This window comes from Anomaloglossus baeobatrachus, chromosome 2, assembly GCF_048569485.1.
Source record: "Anomaloglossus baeobatrachus isolate aAnoBae1 chromosome 2, aAnoBae1.hap1, whole genome shotgun sequence".
NCBI classification, from domain to species: domain Eukaryota; kingdom Metazoa; phylum Chordata; class Amphibia; order Anura; family Aromobatidae; genus Anomaloglossus; species Anomaloglossus baeobatrachus.
The window spans coordinates 760,906,945-760,930,005 of record NC_134354.1 but is presented as its reverse complement, the minus strand read 5'-3'; the positions used below and the strand labels follow the sequence as shown (position 1 = coordinate 760,930,005).

The window sequence follows — 23,061 nt, the reverse complement described above, 5'->3', positions numbered from 1 at the left end:
TGCCTCAGTTTCTACGAACAACCTGCATCCAGAACGAGCAACAATATTTTGGAAATTAACGACGTGTCAATGATCAACGATTTTGGACACTTTTCGGAGCGTTAGCGTAAGCTGGTAAGTGTCACACGCAACCACATCGCTAACGAGGCCGGATGTGCATCAAGAATTCCATGACCCCAGCGATATCTCATTAGCGATGTCGCTGCGTGTAAAGCGGCCTTTACAGTCTGCATATATCAATAAGGTGTATTTTCTTGAACTCATTGGATATATGTCATATAAGGGCCCATATTGGCCATTGTCCTCTATATCCTTGAACACATCAAGAATTACTTGATAATTAAAGTACACCAGAGCAGACTTATCACCCCGCCTCTTCTGCAGTCTGAGCCGGTCCCTTATCTACAGATGTACACCACCAAATGATAGTTTTTTTACACTACTGAGTCACATTTCATCTTGGGTGACCTGCTAATCCCAATCAGAGTCATACAAATCCTTTCATAGCCGTTCAGTAATCTGCTTTGTCGACAGTCTTAAAGTTGCTACAGGCCAGCGCACCTGATCCACATCACCTAAGGTGCACATCTTTCACATTGATAATTTTACCCATGGTCCCTTGTATTACCTACAGCTTCTATTCTGTCTACATCTACATTAGAACATATGACATGATATCTTGAAAAAGGCTATTAGCCGATGGGTGGATTAAACAACATGTGCTTCACTTTTGTTTTCCCTTTGAACATACTTTTTATTGTATCTTTAGAAGAAAACATTTTTTTTTCTATTCCTTTTTTTTTTTTTTTTACTGACTTTTAGTGCCAAAGTAGACGCTCGCTTGAATTCTGATTCAGTCCCGTCACAGTTGGCCTGCCCCTGTAGCCGGAACACTCCCCCTGCCGTCGGACAATCATAAATCGTCTGTCCTGCACTCCCAACCCACTGCTTTCAGCCTATCGGAGCGCTTTTTTCTTTGTCGCTCCATTGGGAGACCCAGACAATTGGGTGTATAGCTTCTGCCTCTGGAGGCCACACAAAGTAACTACACTTTAAAAAGTGTAACCCCTCCCCTCTGCTATACACCCTCCCGTGCATCACGGGCCCCTCAGTTTTTTGCTTTGTGTTGAAGGAGGCACACATTCACGCAAGCTCCACGTTTTAGTCAGCAGCAGCTGCTGACTTTATCGGATGGAAGAAAAGAGGGCCCCTACGGGGCCCCCGGCATGCTCCCTTCTCACCCCACTCAGGTCGGCGGTGTTGTTAAGGTTGAGGTACCCATTGCGGGTACACAGGCTGGAGCCACATGCCGCTTTCCTTCCCCATCCCTTAGGGGCTCTGGGGAAGTGGGATCCTATCCGGTCATCCAGACACTGGGACCGGTCTCCCTCCGCAGCCCCCTGGGGAATCTGCCGGACAGGAGACGGAGTATCGTCAGGGACATGGCCCTGCATCCACAGGTACTCTGTGTCCCCGTTGGGACGGCGCATAAAGCACCTTGGGCCCAGACGCTGCAGCGACTGCGGCGTGGGTATGGGTCCGGGACTACCGCGCCGACCGTGCACTGCCAGCCGGCCGCGGTTTTAACTTTAGTCCCCGGCTTTTGCGGCCTAGTATAGTATTCTCCCGCCCCCAGGCCTGCCAGTCAGGGAAAAGGGCGGGACGGTCGGTATGACGCCGACAGTGAGGGCTGGAGTACACTGAGCTGTCCTCCGCCCCCCCTCACTACTCTCGCTGGGGCACCAGATTCCCGCACTTTTGTGACTACGCCCACGCCTCCCTCCTCCTCTGAGAACGCCGTCAGCCATTTTTTCAGCATTCTGCGGTGGAGAACTTCTGGCTGCAGCTGAGGGAGACCCAGGGGCAGGGAATCTGGTGGCCACACAGAGCGGTTGGGAAGCCACACCGGTCTGCCGGTGCTGGACTCCCCAGAGTGCCGAACTGTATATATATGTATATGTATGTATGTATGTATGTATGTATGTATGTGTGTATATATATATATATATATATATATATATATATATATATATATATATATATATTATATCTTTTGTGTATACATTTGCTGGTTCGGCTGTACTGTTAACTTGAGGCTATATATATCCCTCAGTGATCACGGTGATCCCTTACTTATCTCTTGGAGGACAACAACATGTCGTCCGCAAAGAGCAAGGGTACCAAGGCACAGGCTTTTTTTTTGCAACCTGTACCTCATGTGCGGCTATGCTACCTGCAGGTTCCACCTACCCTCATTGTGTGCAATGCTCGGCCCCTGTGACACTCACTCAGCCGGAGCCTCAGGCACTGGTGGGACCCCCGGCTCAGGTAGAGACACCGGTTCCCACTGTCCAGGTGACAGGGACAGAGTTTGCAGTTTTGGCTGACAAACTGTCTGAGTCGCTTTCACAGTCCATGGCTCAGTCTATGGACAAATGGTCTGCTAAGATACTAGAAGCCTTGCAGTCCAGACCAACAACACAGATGCAGGGCACTGTGCGTTCTTCGTCCCCAGGTCCCCCTCAGTTGGCGCAGCAATCTGCTCCTGAGGTGACACATAGGTCCCACGGTGAGAACTCCGACTCGGACCGCAGTCCCAGACCGGTGAAGCGGGCTCGCTGGGGACCTTCCTCCACTTCATCACGCTGCTCAGGGTCTCAGCATGAGGACTCTCTAGAGGATGAAGAGGAAGGCGAAGCTCAGGGCTCAGACCCTGTCGGTGCTCTCAATCTAGATACACCTGAAGGGGACGCCATAGTAAATGACCTTATAGCGTCCATCAACCAGGTGCTAGAAATTTCTCCTCCAACTCCAACTGTAGAGGAGGCGGCTTCACAGCAGGAGAAACACCAGTTTCGGTTTCCCAAACGTACACGGAGTGCCTTTGTCGATCACTCTTAATTTCAGGGATGCTGTCCAGAAGCACAGAGCATACCCGGACAAGCGTTTTACTAAGCGCCTTAATGACACACGTTATCCCTTCCCCCCGGAAGTAGTGAAGGGTTGGGCTCAGTGTCCAAAAGTGGATCCTCCAGTCTCTAGGCTGGCGGCCAGGTCTGTGGTTTCAGTGGCAGATGGCTCATCGCTCAAGGATGCCACTGACAGGCAGATAGAGCTCATGATGAAATCCATCTATGAAGCCATAGGAGCATCTTTTGCTCCGGCATTCGCGGCAGTATGGGCGCTCCAAGCTATCTCAGCTTGTCTGTCTGAGATTACTGCGGTCACACGCACCGCTACTCCGCAGGTTGTGTCTCTGACTTCTCAGGCGTCGGCTTTTTCGTCCTACGCCATGAACGCCGTCCTGGACTCGGTGAGCCGTTCAGCGGTAGCATCCGCCAATTCGGTGGCAGTCCGCAGAGCCATGTGGCTACGTGAATGGAAGGCAGACTCTGCCTCCAAGAAATTCTTAACCGGTTTGCCTTTTTCTGGCGACCGTTTGTTTGGCGAGCAATTGGACGAAATTATTAAACAATCCAAGGGAAAGGACTCGTCCTTACCCCAGTCTAAACAAAACAAACCTCAACAGCGAAAGTTTCAATCGAGGTTTCAGTCCTTTCGGCCTTCGGCCAAGTCACATTTCTCCACATCAAACAGGTCGGAGAAGGGCCAGAGGAACCCTTCTGCATGGCGGTCTAAGTCACGGCCTAAAAAGACCGCCGGAGGCACCGCCACCAAGGCGGCCTCTTCATGACTCTCGGCCTCCCCAAACCGCATCCTCGGTCGGTGGCAGGCTCTCCCGCTTTTGCGACGCCTGGTGGCCACATGTCCAAGACCGATGGGTGAGAGACATTCTGTCTCACGGTTACAGGATAGAGTTCAGCTCTCGTCCTCCAACTCGTTTCTTCACAACATCTCCGCCCCCAGAGCGAGCCGCTGCACGTTTTCAGGCGGTCAATGCTCTGAAGGCAGAAGGAGTGGTGATTCCCGTTCCCCCTCAGGAACATGGTCACGGCTTCTACTCCAACTTGTTCGTGGTGCCAAAAAAGGACGGATCTTTCCGTCCCGTTCTAGACCTCAAACTGCTCAACAAGCATGTCAGCACCAGAAGGTTTCGGATGGAATCTCTCCGCTCGGTCATCGCCTCAATGTCACAAGGAGACTTCCTAGCATCAATAGACATCAAGGATGCTTATCTCCATGTGCCGATCGCACCCGAACATCAACGCTTCTTGTGTTTCGCCATTGGGGACGAACACCTTCAGTTCGTGGCACTGCCTTTCGGCTTGGCGACAGCCCCACGGGTCTTCACCAAGATCATGGCAACAGTGGTGGCGGTCCTACACTCTCAGGGCCACTCGGTGATCCCTTAGACGATCTCCTAGTCAAGGCACCCTCCTGGGTGGCTTGCCAGCACAGCCTGACCATTGCCCTGGAGACTCTCCAGAGGTTCGGGTGGATCATCAATTTCCCAAAGTCAAAATTGACACCGACCCAATCCCTGACTTACCTCGGGATGGAGTTTCATACTCTGTCAGCGATAGTGAAGCTTCCGCTGGACAAACAGCGTTCACTACAGACAGGGATCCAATCTCTTCTTCGGGGTCAGTCACACTCTTTGAGACGCCTTATGCACTTCCTAGGGAAGATGGTGGCAGCAATGGAAGCAGTTCCCTTTGCGCAGTTTCATCTGCGTCCACTTCAGTGGGACATTCTCCGCAAATGGGACAAGAGGTCGACGTCCCTCGACAGGAACGTTTCCCTGTCAAGAGCAGCCAAAACCTCCCTTCAGTGGTGGCTTCTTCCCACTTCTTTGTCGAAGGGAAAATCCTTCCTGCCCCCATCCTGGGCTGTGGTCACGACAGACGCGAGCCTGTCAGGGTGGGGAGCGGTCTTCCTCCACCACAGGGCTCAGGGAACCTGGACTCCGACTGAGTCCTCCCTGCAGATCAATGTTCTGGAGATAAGGGCAGTGTATCTAGCCCTACAGGCGTTCCAGCGGTGGCTGGAGGGCAGACAGAGCCGAATACAGTCAGACAACGCCACGGCGGTCGCATACATTAACCACCAGGGCGGCACACGCAGTCGTCAAGCATTCCAGGAAGTTCGGAGGATTCTGCTGTGGGCGGAAGCCACAGCCTCCACCATCTCCGCAGTTCACATCCCGGGCGTAGAAAACTGGGAAGCAGACTTTCTCAGTCGCCAGGGCATGGACGCAGGGGAATGGTCTCTTCACCCGGACGTGTTTCAAGAGATCTGTTGCCGCTGGGGAACGCCGGACGTCGATCTAATGGCGTCTCGGCACAACAACAAAGTCCCGGCATTCATGGCACGGTCTCAGGATCACAGGGCGCTGGCGGCAGATGCGTTAGTTCAGGACTGGTCGCAGTTTCGACTACCTTATGTATTTCCCCCTCTGGCACTACTTCCCAGAGTGTTACGCAAGATCAGGTCCGACTGCAGCCGCGCCATCCTCGTCGCTCCAGACTGGCCGAGGAGGTCGTGGTACCCGGATCTGTGGCACCTCACGGTGGGGCAACCGTGGGCACTCCCAGACCGACCAGACTTGCTGTCTCAAGGGCCATTTTTCCATCTGAATTCTGCGGCCCTCAACCTGACTGTGTGGCCATTGAGTCTTGGCTCCTAGCGTCATCAGGGTTATCTCAAGATGTCAATGCCACCATGAGACAGGCCAGGAAATCAACGTCCGCCAAGATCTACCACAGGACTTGGAAGATCTTTTTAGCCTGGTGCTCGGATAGGGGTTTTGCTCCCTGGCCGTTTGCATTGCCCACTTTTCTTTCCTTTCTTCAATCAGGATTGGAAAAGGGTTTGTCTCTCGCCTCTCTCAAGGGACAAGTGTCGGCGCTTTCAGTGTTTTTTCAAAAGCGTCTAGCCAGACTCTCGCAGGTCCGCACGTTCCTGCAGGGAGTTTGCCACATAGTCCCACCTTACAAGCGTCCGCTAGAACCCTGGGATCTTAACAAGGTGCTGACGGCTCTCCAGAAGCCACCTTTCGAGCCGATGCGGGAGATCTCTCTATCTCGCCTTTCACAGAAAGTGGCCTTCCTAGTGGCAGTCACTTCACTTAGGAGAGTGTCTGAGCTAGCAGCGCTGTCATGCAAAGTCCCCTTCCTGGCCTTTCACCAGGATAAGGTGGTCCTGCGTCCGGTCCCGGAATTTCTCCCCAAGGTGGTATCCCCTTTTCATCTCAATCAGGATATCTCCTTGCCTTCTTTTTGCCCTCATCCAGTTCACCAATGTGAAAAGGATTTGCACTTGTTAGACCTCGTGAGAGCACTCAGAATCTACATTTCTCGCACGGCGCCCCTGCGCCGTTCGGATGCGCTCTTTGTCCTTGTCGCTGGCCAGCGTAAGGGGTCTCAGGCTTCCAAGTCAGCCTTGGCTAGGTGGATCAAGGAACCGATTCTTGAAGCCTACCGTTCATCGGGGCTTCAGATTCCTTCAGGGCTTAAAGCCCATTCTACCAGGGCCGTAGGCGCGTCCTGGGCTTTGCGGCACCAGGCTACGGCTCAGCAGGTGTGTCAGGCGGCTACCTGGTCGAGTCTGCACACCTTCACAAAACACTATCAGGTGCATGCCTATGCTTCGGCAGAGGCTAGCCTAGGTAGGCGAGTCCTTCAGGCGGCAATTGCCCACCTGTAGGAGGGGGCCGGTTCCGGCTCTTTTTATCGAGGTATTCTGTTACCCACCCAGGGATTGCTTTTGGACATCCCAATTGTCTGGGTCTCCCAATGGAGCGACAAAAAGAAGGGAATTTTGTTTACTTACCGTAAATTCCTTTTCTTCTAGCTCCTATTGGGAGACCCAGCACCCGCCCCTGTTCCCTTCGGGCTGTTGTTCTTTTGTGTACACATGTTGTTCATGTTCAATTGTTTTCTTGGTTAATGGTTCAGTTCTCCGAACATCCTTCAGATTGAATTTACCTTAGACCAATTTATAAGTTTCCTCCTTCCTGCTTTGGCACCAAAACTGAGGGGCCCGTGATGCACGGGAGGGTGTATAGCAGAGGGGAGGGGTTACACTTTTTAAAGTGTAATTACTTTGTGTGGCCTCCAGAGGCAGAAGCTATACACCCAATTGTCTGGGTCTCCCAATAGGAGCTAGAAGAAAAGGAATTTACGGTAAGTAAACAAAATTCCCTTCTTTTTTTACTTGATGTCGCACGGGAGCACCCCCCCCCAGTGCCCGCATAAAGACCCTCACCCCCATTGAGCCGCGGCTCTCTCCCAGTCTCTCGCTTCCCAGGTCAAGTCCAATTTTTGAGTCCCTCATCTGACATGGCAGATCACGCAGTATATTCAAGATGTGAGTACTCAAAAGCTCGTCTTCCAGGTCTTAGTCACCTTCAACGTCTTCTAGGATGGCATCCCTCTATCTCTCTCCTTCCTCCGACACACCAGCAATTCAAGAGTCACACCCTTCTTCTGAGTCATATTCCGCTCTCTAGTCCGAGCAGATTTCTAAGCTATGAGATATTGTGGATAGTCTGATTTATAGCCATTAATCAGACTCTAAACATAAACATCAGGAATCCTGCACACTCCGAGCAGTCCGTACCCTTCCAGAAGTTAAAAAGGTATGCTCGAGTTTTTACCAACCATGAAGAACTCAATGGAATTTTTTCCTGGGAATGGGAGCATCTGGAAAAAAACTTTTTCAAAGAAAACGCATGGAAGTTCTATATCTCTTTGAATCTGATCTTCTCCAAAGATGAGCATAGTCTCCCACAGTGGATTCTCCTGTGTCCTGACTTTCCACTAAGCTTATCCTGCCCATCTCAGATGGTGCTTCACTCAAAGACCCCTCCAACAGGCACACTGAGGCTCTAGCTAAATCTTCCTTTGAGGCTGCCAGTTCAGCCCTCTGCGCATCCATCACCTCAGCATGGGTTTCCAAGGCGATTTCAACCTAGGTTAAACTTCCGCGTCAGGGTATCCTGTCGGGTGTTCCCTCCTCTGAAATGGCGGAGAACATTGCTCACGCAGAAAAATGCCTTCTTTCAGCCACACTGAATGCAGCCGCTTGCTCAGCCATGGCGGCCTGCAATATTGTCAAAGTCTACAGAATCTTATGGCTGAAGGCATGGAATGTTGATTCAGAGTCATATCGGATAACTCCAGGGGAAAAAGTACTTTTTCTTCTACAACAGACGCCCCAATGCCCCCCCAAAAGCCTCACAACCCTATTTTGAGTCTTTCAGCAATTCTTTGCCAGGAAAAACAATCGGGACAAGTCTCAGATATGCCAGAAGAAAACAAGGCCATCTTTCAAGCCAGCTCCTTTCTGGCAGTCACCAGTGCAAGCCGTCTAGATAAAGATGCAACAGTTTATCCGCAACATGACTGGGCATCCCCAACAGGGAATCTTCTCAGGTTGGTCTGTCGTCTCTGTTCCGAGACGAGTGGCTTTCCATAATCAACAACATTTGGGTCCGGGATGTCATCCCCCTACAGCTACAAATAGTTTTACACCCTGCCTCACTCCTGCTTCTTCGAATCCCATCCTCAGAAGATCCCTCACTCATCCCTGGATTCTCTCTTCAGGTCTGGCATCATCATTCCTGTTCCCCCTCAGGAGCATATCTTTCGTTTCTGTTCAAACCTGTTAGTTATCCCATAGAACCGTGTATCTGTCTGTTCCATCTTGGACCTAAAGTTATTGAACAGGCACCTCCGCCACTTCAGGATGGAGTCGCTGCGAAGTAATAGCCTCCGTGGAGCCCAAGTAGTTTTTAAGTTCAGTGGACATCCATGATGCCTATCTTCACAATACTCCTTTTTCCAGACCACCAGAAATGTCTGCATTTCATATTTCAGGATTTACATTTTCAGTCACAGTGCTGCTATTTGGCTTATCTACAGCTCTCACGATTGTCACAAAGGCGATAGCTGTCATGCCCATACTTCGAACTAGAGAGATTCTCATCATCCCTTATTTGAATGACATCCTGATTAAAGCGCCATCCCCCTCATCTTGTTGCAAAAGCCTCACTGTGGACACCTTTTCTCATCTCGGCTGGATCATCAACAAACCAAAGTCGTCTCTGATCCTGGCCCACTGCGTTTTTTCTGGGAATGTTCTACACTGCATGTACAAGAGTCTTCCTGTTCAAAGACAAGGCCCTACTAGGAAGGATTTGTTTCCTCAGACATCTCCCGCAATGCTCTCTCCGGTTCTGCTTGCGTGTTCTGTACAAGATGGTAGCCGCAATAGAAACCGTCCCGTTTGATCAGTTCCAAACTCAAACCCTTCACCTTTTTTTTCTATCAAGATGGGTGAAGTCCAATCACTGCCTCAACCAGCCAGTATCACTGCCTCAACCAGCTGGATCAATAAGTCTCTGGAATGGTGGAAACGCTCTCCCGTTGCTCCTTGCAGAAGATTTTCTACCAATTCACTGGAAGATCTTTAATGACGGACGCAAGCCGCCTCGAATTAGGAGCAGTTTTCCAGAACATTACGATACAAAAACGTGGGAACGCCCACGAATCCTCTCTTCCCATCAACATTCTGGAACTCCGAGCTTTATTTCACTAGCAGGGTCTTCTCTTCAGCCGTCCAATCCAACAATGCCATGGCTGTGGTATTTCCGGGTGAATGATCCCTGAACTCAACAGTCTTTGACCAGTTTTGCCTCAAATGGGTCAACCCTGTTGTCAGCCTTATGGCAACCAGATTGAAAAACAAGGTTCCCCAGTTCAGGTTCACATCTTATGATCCCCTATCAATCGACTCCGATGTAGATTTCCTGCTCCCGTCATTTTCATGGCTCCAGACTGGCCCAGAAGACCTTTGATATGCCGAGCTGGTTCACCTCCTCACGGCCGTTCTGTGGAAACTCACAGATCTACTTTCTCAAGGTCCCCTCTTCCACCAGAATTCTGAGTTGCTCAATTTAACAGCATGGCTGTTGTAGCCACGGTATTGAGATCCGCTGGTCTCTCCGATCGGGTCATCCACACAAAGATCAAGGGCGAGGAAACTTTCTTCCTCTCGTATATATCATCACATATGGAAGGCCTTCATCTGCTGGTGTCAAATTGACCAGACTTCTCCCATGGTCTTCTCCATACCTTCCCTGCTGTCCTTCCTGTAGTCTGGTCTGGATTCCGGCCTGTCCTCTCAAGGGTCAGGTCTCTGTGCTCTCCATCCTATTCCAAAGAAACCTTGCGTCCGGTCTCCAGGTCAGAACCTTCCTTCAGGGGGTCACACGTTCTGTTACAACCTTGAGATCTAACCTCTTTCTGGACGTCTTTCAGAGGTCTACTTTCAAACTGCTATGGGAAGTCTCTCTACCCTTCCTGTCCTGCAAGGATGCCTTCTTAGTAGCATCATGTTGATCGGATGCGACCCTAAGAAAAAGAGTCCTGCAAACCTCAGTGGTTCGAGATGAGACTTTAGGGTACTATTGAATCATATGTCCACCCTTGAGACTGCTTTAGGACATCCGATGGTCTCTTGTGTCCCTAATGAAGAGATGGAGAAAAGCAGATTTTGGGTACTCACCATATAATCATTCTTGGAGTCTTCATTGGAGGACCGTGCACCCGGCCTTGTGTTGTGTTGGTAACTACATTACTTCATTATGTTCTTATGTTATTTCTCCTACTGCTTTCTCACTGATTTATCTCTGTGACAGTTGGTGGGTGTATACAATAGTATAAAGAGTTGCACACAAGTCACAATGTATATGGGAATGATGAAAAGCAGAACTGCCATGGGAATACTAGACTGAAAAATACAATGAACTATCTGAAAAAGTGAAAAAAACATGAAAAATGGAATATGCATAACTGCTATGAATAATAGGAATGTAAGAGATGTTTAGCCATTGTATTGATCAATGCAAAAGAGCCCCAAAACCAACGCCAAGGTAATCTCTATTTTTGGGGTCCCTAGCCTATATGTAACCACCTCTGCAGCTAATAAAACTTGCTCTGTATGGGAAGCAAAGGACGAAGCTATATATGTGAAGTGAAACAAATGGCTGTGGGTGGAACAGGGTTCTCAGACATCTTATATCCCTATTATTCATAGCAGTTATGCATATTCCATTTTTCATGTTTTTTCACTTTTTCAGATGGTTCGTCTTTTTCAATCTGTATTTTATTTTTTATTTTTTTTTTTTTTTTTTGCATAGTGTCAGCCTCCTAGTAGCAGCAGCATACACCCATGGTCTCTTGTGTCCCCCAATGAAGGCCACCTGTACTGTGAGATGAGCTTTATTCTAACCTATTGAGTAACCGGAGAGTTGCATTTTGTTTTTGGCTTCAGGTTTCCATTCAGAAGCAGTCGTCAGATATCGGAGACCTCGGAACGGTGAATCTGTTCAGAAGGACCTTGCCTAAAGCTAAGCCCGGTGAGTCCTCAATATGGCTTTTGTTGCAGTGGGGTCTCGTGCGCTTTCCAACATTAGTCTATGAATTAACCTCTTCCTTAAAGAACCTGTACATTCCTGGCATGTCCGAAGAATACGCCATAGCTGTATTATGGATGGCGGACCGCCCGCTGCACCCTTCGTCTTTGCTGACTATTGGGTCTGGGAATAAGGAGGTTGTCAGGCACCTGCGGCTTTCTCCATTCGTTTGTATGGGACTCCTATACTAATGAATAAAGAGCCACGCAGGGCCACCTCTGCACTGACGACAATACAGGTCTGGGCCTTTTCATGAGATAAATGCAGATCACATCTATCATTCAGCTAGATGAGGTGGGAAAACTTGAGATCGGTCACCAGAAGAAAACCGCAGCATGTTCTACCTCTCTCCAGTGCTGCAGCCTCCTTATTCTCAGGATCCAAGGAGGTCCCAGAGGCCGGACCCTCGCTAATAATAAAATAGTGGCATAACCCAGCAGTACACAAGAGAGTAAACTGTATAATTGCTGTATAATGGAGTTCTGCATCTTTCCAATAAAATGCTTTAATTAATCATCATTTTCAGAGATTGCGGTTACATTGGGGAGGAGGCGACAGAGCTTGGCCATTACTACATGGTGCGGAGCAGGAGCCGCAGTTTCCACCTCTTCGCCTTGTATTTATTATCGTGTGTCACTTGTGCCCTGCCAACCGCTCTGCGCTGCCATCTGCTAAAGATCCGTCCAGCACACGCAATATTTAATCGCCCCCATTCTTCCTGATTGCAGGGACACCACATTGGCAGACGAGGCTGGAAGCCGCACAGAACGTCCTGCTCTGCAAAGAAATATTTGCTCAGTTGTCTCGTGAAGCCGTTCAGATCAAATCCCAGATCCCTCACATCGTTGTCAAGAACCAGATCATCTCCCAGCCGTTCCCTGGTAAGAAATACGCCCCCCACAGCAGAGATCCGCAAACTGCGGCCGTCCAACCATTGTAAGACTACAACTCCCAGATCCCTGGTGTACAGTTTGTGTGTTCTCTTTTTTTTTTTTTTTATTAAAGCAGATCTTTTTTATTAACCCCTTCAGCCCCGGGGCACTTTCCGTTTTGTTTTTTTTTTGCTTCCCTTCTTCCGAGAGCCGTAATTTTTTTATTTTTCCGTCAATCTTGCCATATAAGGGCTTGTTTTTTGCGGGACAAGTTGTACTTTTACATGAAACCATAAGTTTTACCATATGGTGTACTGGAAAACAGCAAAAAAATTCCAAGTGTGGAAAAACTGCAAAAAAAGTGTGATGGCACAATAGTTTTTTGGGATGTTTTATGTACGGTATTCACTATATGGTAAAACTGATCTGTTGTTGTGATGCCTGAGGTTGGTGCGAGTTTGTAGACACCAAACATGTATAGGTTTACTTGTATCTAAGGCGTTAAAAAAAATTCACAAGCTTGTCCAATAAAAGTTTTGCGCCATTTTCCGAAACCTGTAGAGTTCTCATTTTTTGGGATCTATGGCTCAGTGACGGCTTATTTTTTGCGTCTCGAGCTGATGTTTCTAATGGTAGCATTTTTTGCGCAGATGCTACATTGATCGCCTGTTATTGCATTTTGCGTAAAACTTGCGGTGACCAAAAAACGTAATTTTGGCGTTTGGAATTATTTTTTGCCACTACGCCGTTAACCAATCAGATTGATTTTATATTTTGATCGGGCATTTCTGAACGCGGCGATATCAAATGTGTTTTTTTTTAACCCTTTAATTTTCAAAGGGAGGAAAGGGAGGGAATTTGAACTTTTAGGTGTTTTTTTTTTATTTTTATTTTTAAAACTTTTTTTTTTTTTTTTTTTAATTTTTATTTTACTAGTCCCTCTAGGGGGCTATAGCGATCAGCAATCCGATCGCTCTGAGCTATCTGCTGATCACAGCTACACAGCTGTAAACAGCAGATACAGTCACTTCCTCCTTCACTGGCCTCCGGGCCGGGTGAAAACGAAAGTGAAACGTCATAGCTGCAGGTGTCATCACATGACCCTGTGCTACCATGGCAACCACCGAAAGTCACGTGATCACTCACGTGACTTCCGGTGGGGGGCGGCGGTAAGTGAAAATCTTCACCGCGCGTATATACATCTCGCTGCCAGACTTTGGCAGCGAGATATAAGGGGTTAATGTTACGGGTGGAATGTGATTCCACTCGTAACATGCAGGCACACATGTCAGCTGTTGAAAACAGCTGATATGTGTGCCGATCGCCGCCACCTGCCTGCGGCAGTGGGCGGGGCTAAACGGGGCACGCTCCATGACGGATATATATGGTCGTGAAGGGGTTAAACAGAAATCAATACAGAGAGAATATATCACTTCTCATATGGCTAATAACAGGATACATCAAATAAGCACATGTATGTAAATCATGTTCTTCCTCTGTATGTATGTATGTATGTATGTGTGTGTGTGTGTGTGTGTGTGTGTGTGTGTGTGTGTATATGTATATTATATGATAATATATATATATATATATATATATATTAATTATAAAATATATATGTATATTATAATATATATATATATATATAATTATAAAATATATATATATATATATATATATATATATATATATATTATAATATATATATATATATTATAATATATAAATATATATATATTATAATATATAAATATATATATATTATAATATATAAATATATATATATATATATATTATAATATATAAATATATATATATTATAATATATAAATATATATATATTATAATATATAAATATATATATATTATAATATATAAATATATATATATTATAATATATAAATATATATATATTATAATATATAAATATATATATATATATTATAAAATATATAAATATATATATATATATATATATTATAATATATAAATATATATATATATATTATAAAATATATAAATATATATATATATATATTATAAAATATATAAATATATATATATATATATTATAAAATATATAAATATATATATATATATATATATATATTATAAAATATATATATATATATTATAAAATATATAAATATATATATATATATTATAAAATATATAAATATATATATATATATTATAAAATATATAAATATATATATATATATATTATAAAATATATAAATATATATATATATATTATAAAATATATAAATATATATATATATATATATATTATAAAATATATAAATATATATATATATATATATATATTATAAAATATATAAATATATATATATATATATATATTATAAAATATATAAATATATATATATATATATATATATATATATATATATATATTATAAAATATATATAACTAGTAATAAGGTTTTCAAATCGCAGTCCTATTTGGGCTACAGTTTTTCGTCCTATTTATCAGCATGTACAATGTCCTGAATGTGTAATATTACGTTTGGTGGGGACCAACACCAGGGGTAAGACAAGTCTCATGTGCCACCCTAACCCATGAATGGTCATCACTCCTTGAGTTCCTTCCAACAGTCCAGTGTTAAACTCTTTTAACCCCATACACAAGTATTATTATATTTTCACATTTTTTTATTCTTCAAAACTATTTTATCACTTTAGCCCTAGTTAGAAAATATATTTATAAAGTTAGTTTATTCTTAAACTTTATTTTTATACTAGAAACACTTGTTTTCTTTTGGACCCTTCATAGATGATAATCGGGCAGCCATCTGCGTTTTGCATTATGGCGGTGATCTAAAATGTCACTGCATAGCAGATCGGCTGCAGGCGGTCATGTCGGTGCGAGAGCTACAAAACCAGTTCCCCCCCCCCCATAGAGAAGCAGCACCTCAGATGAGGGCAAAAAAAATGATATTGAGCCTCATAGATATAGAGTAATAATAAAACTTTATATTTTTCTCTGACGCCTCATTGGGGGACACAGGACCATGGTTGTTATGCTGCCTATCCATAGGAGGACACTATGTAGATGCAAAAGACATTAGCTCCTCCTCTGCAGTATACACCCCCTGGCCGGGCCAGGCAACCTCCGTTTTAGCTTAGTGTCTGTAGGAGGCACATCCTTTTCAAGGTTTTGTTATTTTTTGAGGGCGACGGTTTCCCCTAGGGACCGATCTCCCAATACCATCAACGGGCGGGAACGCGGAGTGTCGCCTCCCCGTACCCCCTCCTGCGACGCTGGATCCTGGGCTGCCTTTTACTGGACGACGGGTCCCACAGACACCGATTTTTCCAGAGGCACACTTCCTCAGCTCCTTTTTGCAGGCTCTGAGTTGATACATTGCACCTGTGTGGCCGGACACAGCAAGCTGACTCTGCTATTTCCACTGCCTTGACTGAGGCAGTGTTAAGGTGAGATCCCCCCTGACTGGTTTCCCAGGCAAAGGGAGAAAGACGGTGCAGAGAAGGCTCCCAGGACTGCTGAATTTACAGTCTTTATTCCCACCATAGCTGCGTGCTGGCTGGAGGAGGGGAAAGTCCCTTGCTGATTGCTGGGAATCCTGCAGAGATAATCTACCGGTGGCGGGGGAGGGTTCCCAGGGCTCATGAACTCGCAATCTTTATTCCCACTAGCTGTGTGCTGACTGGAGGGAGGGGGGGAAAAACTGTCACAGAAGCTCCCTTCCCACCGGTTTTTACTACCGACAGCAGGGGGGGGGCACACTGACTTCTTCTTGGTGCTCTTTTACCGCTAAGCCCCGCCCCCCGCGGGCCACGATAAACCTCCTCCCTCCAGGAAAGCGCGCAAAGATCTCCACAGAGCGGGCTTACTCCTTCTTGAGTACGCAGGGCCATCGGCTGATTCTGGTGAGGTACACCGAAGCAAATACAATCCTTGCTTCCCACTTCTTCACTTGTAGCTCTGCAGATCATTGCTCCCCCTCCTGGCATACTTCTATTAGGAACATGCAGATTTCTAAGGGTACTAAGAGTGCTAAGGCTCACATAGTCTATTATTCAGCCTGCACTGCCTGCCACGCTGAGCTACCACGAAAACACACCTCTTCTCTCTGTGAGTCCTGTGCCCCTATAGCCCCCCAAGACCACCCAGCCACCACCGCCGCAACCGTCAGCCCAGAGCCTAGGGCTCCCAGCCCACCGGCATGGGCACAGTTTCTGTCCCAATCCATGGAAAAACTGTCACAGAACCTGATGCTGGCTATGCAATGTCGTCCTCCACACCCTTCTGGGACCCTGGACGGAACGCAGCCTGAGGTAACCCCTATGGAGGAGGGTCCTTCTGAGGTAATCCGGGCCCATGCTTCACCGGTTGCAGGAATCAGAAAAAGAGCACACAGCCGGGTGTCTCCAGCGGGCTCTCCCTCGGGAGCACACAGGGCAGGCTCTCCCACACGCTCCACGGCTTCTGAAGAGCCGGAGGAGGGAGAATGCTGTTTGTACCAGGATGATTCCTTGGTTTCATCCTCCCCAGATGATCAAACTGCAATAGACTCCCTTATAGCAGCAATCAACCAAACTCTTCAAGTGGAGGATCCCCCATCCACTACCACTGACAATGCGGTCTCTTTTAAGAGCGCAAGGAAACCCGAAAAGGTTTTCGCTGATCACCCAGAGTTTCAGGATATCCTCACAAAGCAAAGGGAGAAGCCTGACAGGCGCTTCAGTAACTGTAAACTCATGGAGTCCCGGTACCCTTTGCCTCACCTGCCCCTAAGGGCTGGGCCGATCCGCCCTCGGTCGAACCCCCCGGTCTCCCGCCTTGCCACAAAGACGCTCCTGTCTTTTACCCGATGGTTCCTCCATCAAGGACCCGACAGACAGGTGGAGCACCTCACCCGCTCTGCCTTTGAGGCTGCGGGTTCCTCCCTCTCGCCCTCCTTTGCCTCTGTGTGGGTCGCAAAGGCGATCTCGGTCTGGGTAGAATCCCTTAACACTTCGCTTGAGGAATCCCAGTTCCCTCATACCTTCACAGAGGTAACAGCTCAAATTGCCGCTGCGGCGGAGTACCTCATGCAGGCCTCCATTGACGCTGCTACCTGCGCAGCTTTTGCCGCCTCAAATACCATAGCCATCCGTAGAGCTCTCTGGCTCCAACAATGGCGAGCGGACTCTGCCTCCAAGAAGTCCGATTGTTTGGCGAACGTCTGGACAAGCTCATTTCTGACGCCACAGGAGGAAAGAGTACCTCCCCCAGCTGAAGTCCAGGACGACCTTCACCAGACGTCCACAGTCCTCGTTCCGCTCCTTTCGGAACTCATTTGGTTGGTCGACATCCCGCTCTGCCCCCGCCACTAGCCGCGGACTACGCAGGGACCGACTTTCTCAGCTCTCCCCGAAACCCACTTCGTCATGGCAGCCTAAACCGAAACAGTCCAGGACTAGGGAGACTCGTCCACGACGTTTTCCCCCCTCATGACTCCTTCGGCGCCCCAGAAGACACTCATTGTAGGAGGTCGACTGCGGCTCTTTCAACACATCTGGGCTACCGCCTCAGATGACAAATGGGTGCGAGACCTTGTGTCTTCCGGTTACCACATAGAATTTCGGACCCGACACCCGAGTCGGTTCTTTCTCTCAAACCCCCCAAAGACTCTAAAACGACGCAAGTATTTTTTCTCAGCAATCCACTCGCTCCAAACAGCAGGAGTGATAATACCTGTCCCGGACGACGAGAAGTTCAGGGGTTTTTATTCCAACCTCTTTGTGGTCCCCAAAAAGGATGGGTCAGTTCGACCCATCCTGTACCTCAAACACCTGAACAAACATGTGCACGTACGGAAATTCAGAATGGAGTCCCTAAGGTCCATTATTGCATCCATGGTCGAAGGGGAATTCCTCGCCTCCCTAGATATCAAGGAAAGGACGCGTACCTGCACATACCCATCGCCCCAGCTCACCAAAAGTTGTTCAGCTTCGCGGTTCAGGACTCCCATTTTCAATTCGTAGCCCTACACTTCGGCCTTGCCACCGCACCCAGGGTCTTCACCAAAGTCATGGCGGCCGCCATGAGCGTCCTTCACGCCAGGGGAGTAGTACTTACTTGGACAACCTCCTCATCAAGGCCCCACTCCTTCCGCGACTGCTCAACCAGCGTAAAGATCACCGTGGACACCCTATCCCGATTAGGGTGGCTCTTGAATCTAGACAAATCATCCCCGGTCCCATCACGATCCATCACCTTTCTGGGCATGTCCCTGGACACCTGTCGGGGCTTAATCTATCTCCCTCAGGACAAGGCGATTGCTCTTCGACAAGCGGTACGCTGCCTTCTACGTCCTCCGTCTCTCCCCATTCGATTCAGCATGAAGGTGCTCGGCAGGATGGTGGCGGCTATGGAGGCAGTACCCTTTGCTCAACTGCACCTCTGCCCACTGCAGCTAGCCCTTCTAGCGGCCTGGGACAGGAGCCCCTTCTCCCTGGACAAACATCTTCACCTGACGCCTTCAGTCAGGTATGCACTCCGCTGGTGGCTTCGGTCCTCATCCCTATCGAAGGAGAGATCTTTTCTCCCAGTGAACTGGCTGGTCCTGACCACGGACGCCAGCCTCCTAGGCTGGGGAGCAGTGTACCGGCATCACCCTGCTCAAGGACGTTGGACGCCCCAGGAGTCTTCCCTACCCATAAACATCCTGGAAATCCGCGTGATCTTCCTCGCGCTCAGGGCGTTCTGCCCTCTGCTAGCGGGTCGTCAGATTCGAGTCCAATCGGACAATGCGACAGCTGTAGCCTATATCAATTGGCAGGGTGGCACCCGCAGCAAAGCGGCTTATCTCGAGGCCCACAAGATCCTCAGCTGGGCCGAATCGACGGGGTCAGTGATATCAGCGATACACATGCAGGGAGTAGAGAACTGGGCAGCATATTTTCTAAGTCGTCAATGCCTGGCCGCCGGAGAGTGGTCTCTCCACCCAGAAGTGTTCCTACACATCTGCACTCGCTGGGGTACACCAGACGTGGATCTAATGGCCTCAAGGTTGAACGCAAAGGTACCCGCGTTCATAGCCAGGTCACGCGACCCGCAGTCCATCGACGCGGATGCTCTAGTCTGCTCCTGGCACCACTTCCGCCTGCCTTACATATTTCCACCTCTACCCCTGCTGCCGCGGGTAATCAGGAAGATCAAGGCAGAGGGAGTCCCGGTGATACTGATGGCACCGGACTGGCCCAGGCGCGCCTGGTACGCCGAATTAGTACAAATGCTCTCAGACGTACCGTGGCGCCTTCCAGACATCCCAGACTTGCTGACCCAAGGTCCCATTTCCCATCAGAACTCCAGAGCCCTGAAGCTGACGGCATCGCCATTGAGACCTGGGTATTAACAAGAGCGGGATTCTCCCCCGCGGTTATCTCCACCATGATCAGCTCCCGAAAGCCTGCTTCATCCCGCATTTACCACCGTACGTGGAAAATCTTCCTTTCATGGTGCAGGGAAACTAACGTCCAGCCTATGCCTCTGGCCATCCCCAGAATTCTCGACTTTCTGCAGTCTGGCTTGCAAGCGGGGTTGGCTATCAGTTCTCTTTTAAAGGGCAGGTCTCAGCGCTCTCAATCTTCTACCAATGCCGCCTGGCTCAAAAACCGCAAGTCAAGACCTTCCTCCAGGGCGTTTCCCATCTAGTTCCCCCGTACAAACGGCCGCTGGACCCATGGGACCTCATTCTCGTTCTGGACGGTCTCCAGAGGTCCCCCTTTGAACCTCTCAAGGAATCCTCCCTCGCTCTTCTGTCCTGGAAGGTAACATTCCTGGTGGCAATTACGTCCATCAGATGGGTTTCGGAGCTGGCATCACTCTCTTGCCGCGAGCCTTTTCTGATCTTTCACCAGGACAAGGTGGTTCTGCGCCCCCTTCCGGATTTTCTTGCAAAGGTTCCTACCCCGTTTTTCATTTGAACGAGGACATTGTTCTGCCTTCCTTTTGTCCACACCCAGTTCATAGGGTGGAAAGGTGTCTGCATTCGTTAGACCTCGGTAGAGCTCGCAAATATTACATATCCAGGACAGCCCCCTTTAGGAAAACGGACTCTTTGTTCGTCATTCCTGAGGGGCCTAAGAAGGGACAGGCAGCTTCAAAGACAACTCTGGCTCGCTGAATTCGCTCTGCGATCCAGGAAGTCTAACGCTTGCAACTCAAGCAGATTCCTAGTGGGCTGCGGGCTCATTCCACGCGAGCAGTTGGCGCTTCGTGGGCCATTCGGCATCAGGCTTCAGTGGAACAGGTGTGTAAGGCTGCCACCTGGTCTAGCCTACATACTTTTTCAAAGCATTACAGAGTCCATACCCAGGTTTCAGCTGAGGCAAATCTGGGTAGGATAATACTGCAAACGGCAGTAGAGCACCTCTCTCAGTAGGCGCTCCAGACTGTCTGGGACTGGTTCCTCGTCCTTGGGTTGTGTTATCTTTCTTTTATTTTTCCCACCCATGGACTGCTTTAGGACGTCCCATGGTCCTGTGTCCCCCAATGAGGCATCAGAGAAAAATGGATTTTTGTGTACTCACCATAAAATCGTTTTCTCTTAGCCATCATTGGGGGGACACAGCATCCACCCTGTTACCCTGTTGGGCCTTGGTTCTCTCAGTACCTTATTTGGTTATGACTTTTTTTTTTTTTTTCTCATGGTCCTCTGTTGAGATGTTCTTACTATTTTTTTTTTTTTCTCCTACTGCTTGTGTACTAAAACTGAGGTTGCCTGGCCCGGCCAGGGGGTGTATACTACAGAGGAGGAGCTAATGTCTTTTGCATCTACTTAGTGTCCTCCTATGGATAGGCAGCATAACACCCATGGTCCTGTGTCCCCCAATGATGGCTAAGAGAAAACGATTTTACGGTGAGTACACAAAAATCCGTTTTTTATTTACTAAAACGCAATGTTTGCAGTGAGAGTGGACTGTAAAATATGTGAGATGTCTCTAGGATGGGGGTAGTGCTTAAGCGACAAAATACAGATATTTTAAGAACGAAAAAAAAAAAGTGTCGATGATGATAGTAAAAATTATGAGCGTCTCTCGCAGGAATGGCGTTAGACACAATTATTTCGGTGGACGAAGACCGTGACATCTCACGTGCTTTTAATTTAATCAAAGATTTATTGTAAATGACATGCAACGTACATGTAATATTAGTATCATTGATCCCCGTGCAGGGGGCTTAGAAATAATGATCAAGTTTGTAATAATTCTAGAGTACAGATCTATCTACTCATGGAAATATAGGAGGAATAGAGGAGAACAAAGATTAAAATTAAAACAGGATAGGGGAGGGGGTGTATAAAGACCATATAATATCGCATTACTATAATAAGCTATATTATAAACTAACCTGCAGGGTGGTCAGGTGCAATGGGCGTCGTTGGTCTCCAGTGCGGCGCTTCCTCTCTTTCTTCCTTTGCCGTCCTCCTTTCCTGCTCCGTGTGGATGACGCGTCCTACATCATCCACACAAAGCCCTCCCTTGCACTTCTGCGCACTTCTCTTTGCCCTGCTGAGGGCATAGCAAAGTACTGTAATGCGCAGGTATGGGGAAATGTCAAAGACCGCCCGCACTCTACAATACTTTGATCAGTCGTCAGCCGGGCAGAGAGAAGTGCATAGGGGCGCACTGGAGGGCTCTGTGTGGATGAGACAGGACAAATCATCCACATGGAGTAGGGAAGGAGAACGAAGATAAAAAGCAGACACGCTCCACCCCCGGGTGACATCTTCCATAAGTACGCTGCTGGAAGATCATTGGACCAGAGGCAGCGCATGCACAGATTGAGTTCTCTGCTCGCCGAGAGTTTAATCTGCGCATGCACTGACTCTGACTGCCATTTCTTTTAAGCCCGCACCTCCGACATAGTTTAATCACTGGGGATGGCTCCTGCATTGCCGGTACACCCGCAGCATCACTCTACTCCTGCCACCTACATCTGACCCTGCTCCACCACACTCCCTCACCTCCCGGTAAGCTACAACCAGATTTTAAGACGCTTCCCCTCATTTTCCTCCAAAATTTTTGGTAGTAAAAGTGCATATTATAATCCAAAAAGTGTGAGTAATGTGCCAGTCTTTTTGTATTGACCACACTTGTATTTATACATATAAATGAGATCTCAGATCTTTTTTCTAAGCTAAACATATCTAACTTTTTCACCTCTCATCATATGGGCGGCCTCCATTCCTTGTAATAGTCTAGTTGCCCGCCTTTGAACTGACTCTAACTTCTGAATGTCCTGTATAAAATGTGGAGCCCAAAACTGGATCCCATATTCCAGATGTGGCCTTACAAGTGATTTATAGAGGGGTAACAATACGTAGGGATCCCGGGATCTAATCTTTTTTTAATACACCCTAAAATCTTGTTTGCTTTAGCAGCTGCTGCCTGACATTGAGTGCTGCTGCTCAGCTTATTTATAATGAGAATACCCAAGTCCTTCTCCTGGTCTGTAGTCCCGAGCTTACTTCCATTTAATGTATACGCAGCTATAGGATTACTCCGTCCTAGGAGCATTATTTATATTTACCAACATTAAATCTCATTTACCAAGTATCTGCCCATTCTGAAATCTTATCCAGATCTCTTTGTAATATTGAACTATCAAGGTCCATTATTAATATCCTACATAGTTTGGTGTCATCAGGAAAACCTAAATCAGGAGAGAAAAGGCGCAATATGGTCTTACTCGAATTTATGGCGCAAAAACTGTTTTTCCTCCAGTTCCGAATTTGATCAGGAAAACCTGACACTTTACTATCAATCCCATCC

The 23,061-nt window shown here is 47.6% G+C and overlaps 1 protein-coding gene across 1 annotated transcript in view; it reads left to right on the top strand.

Moving 5' to 3' along the window:
• MED17 (mediator complex subunit 17) overlaps window positions 1-23,061 on the top strand; it is a 96,525-nt gene that overhangs the window by 29,765 nt on the left and 43,699 nt on the right. Inside the window, exons 5-6 of the mRNA XM_075334687.1 lie at window positions 11,239-11,323; window positions 12,109-12,261. Of these exons, the coding sequence (XP_075190802.1) occupies window positions 11,239-11,323; window positions 12,109-12,261 (238 nt within the window). The remainder of the gene's footprint in view (window positions 1-11,238; window positions 11,324-12,108; window positions 12,262-23,061) is intronic.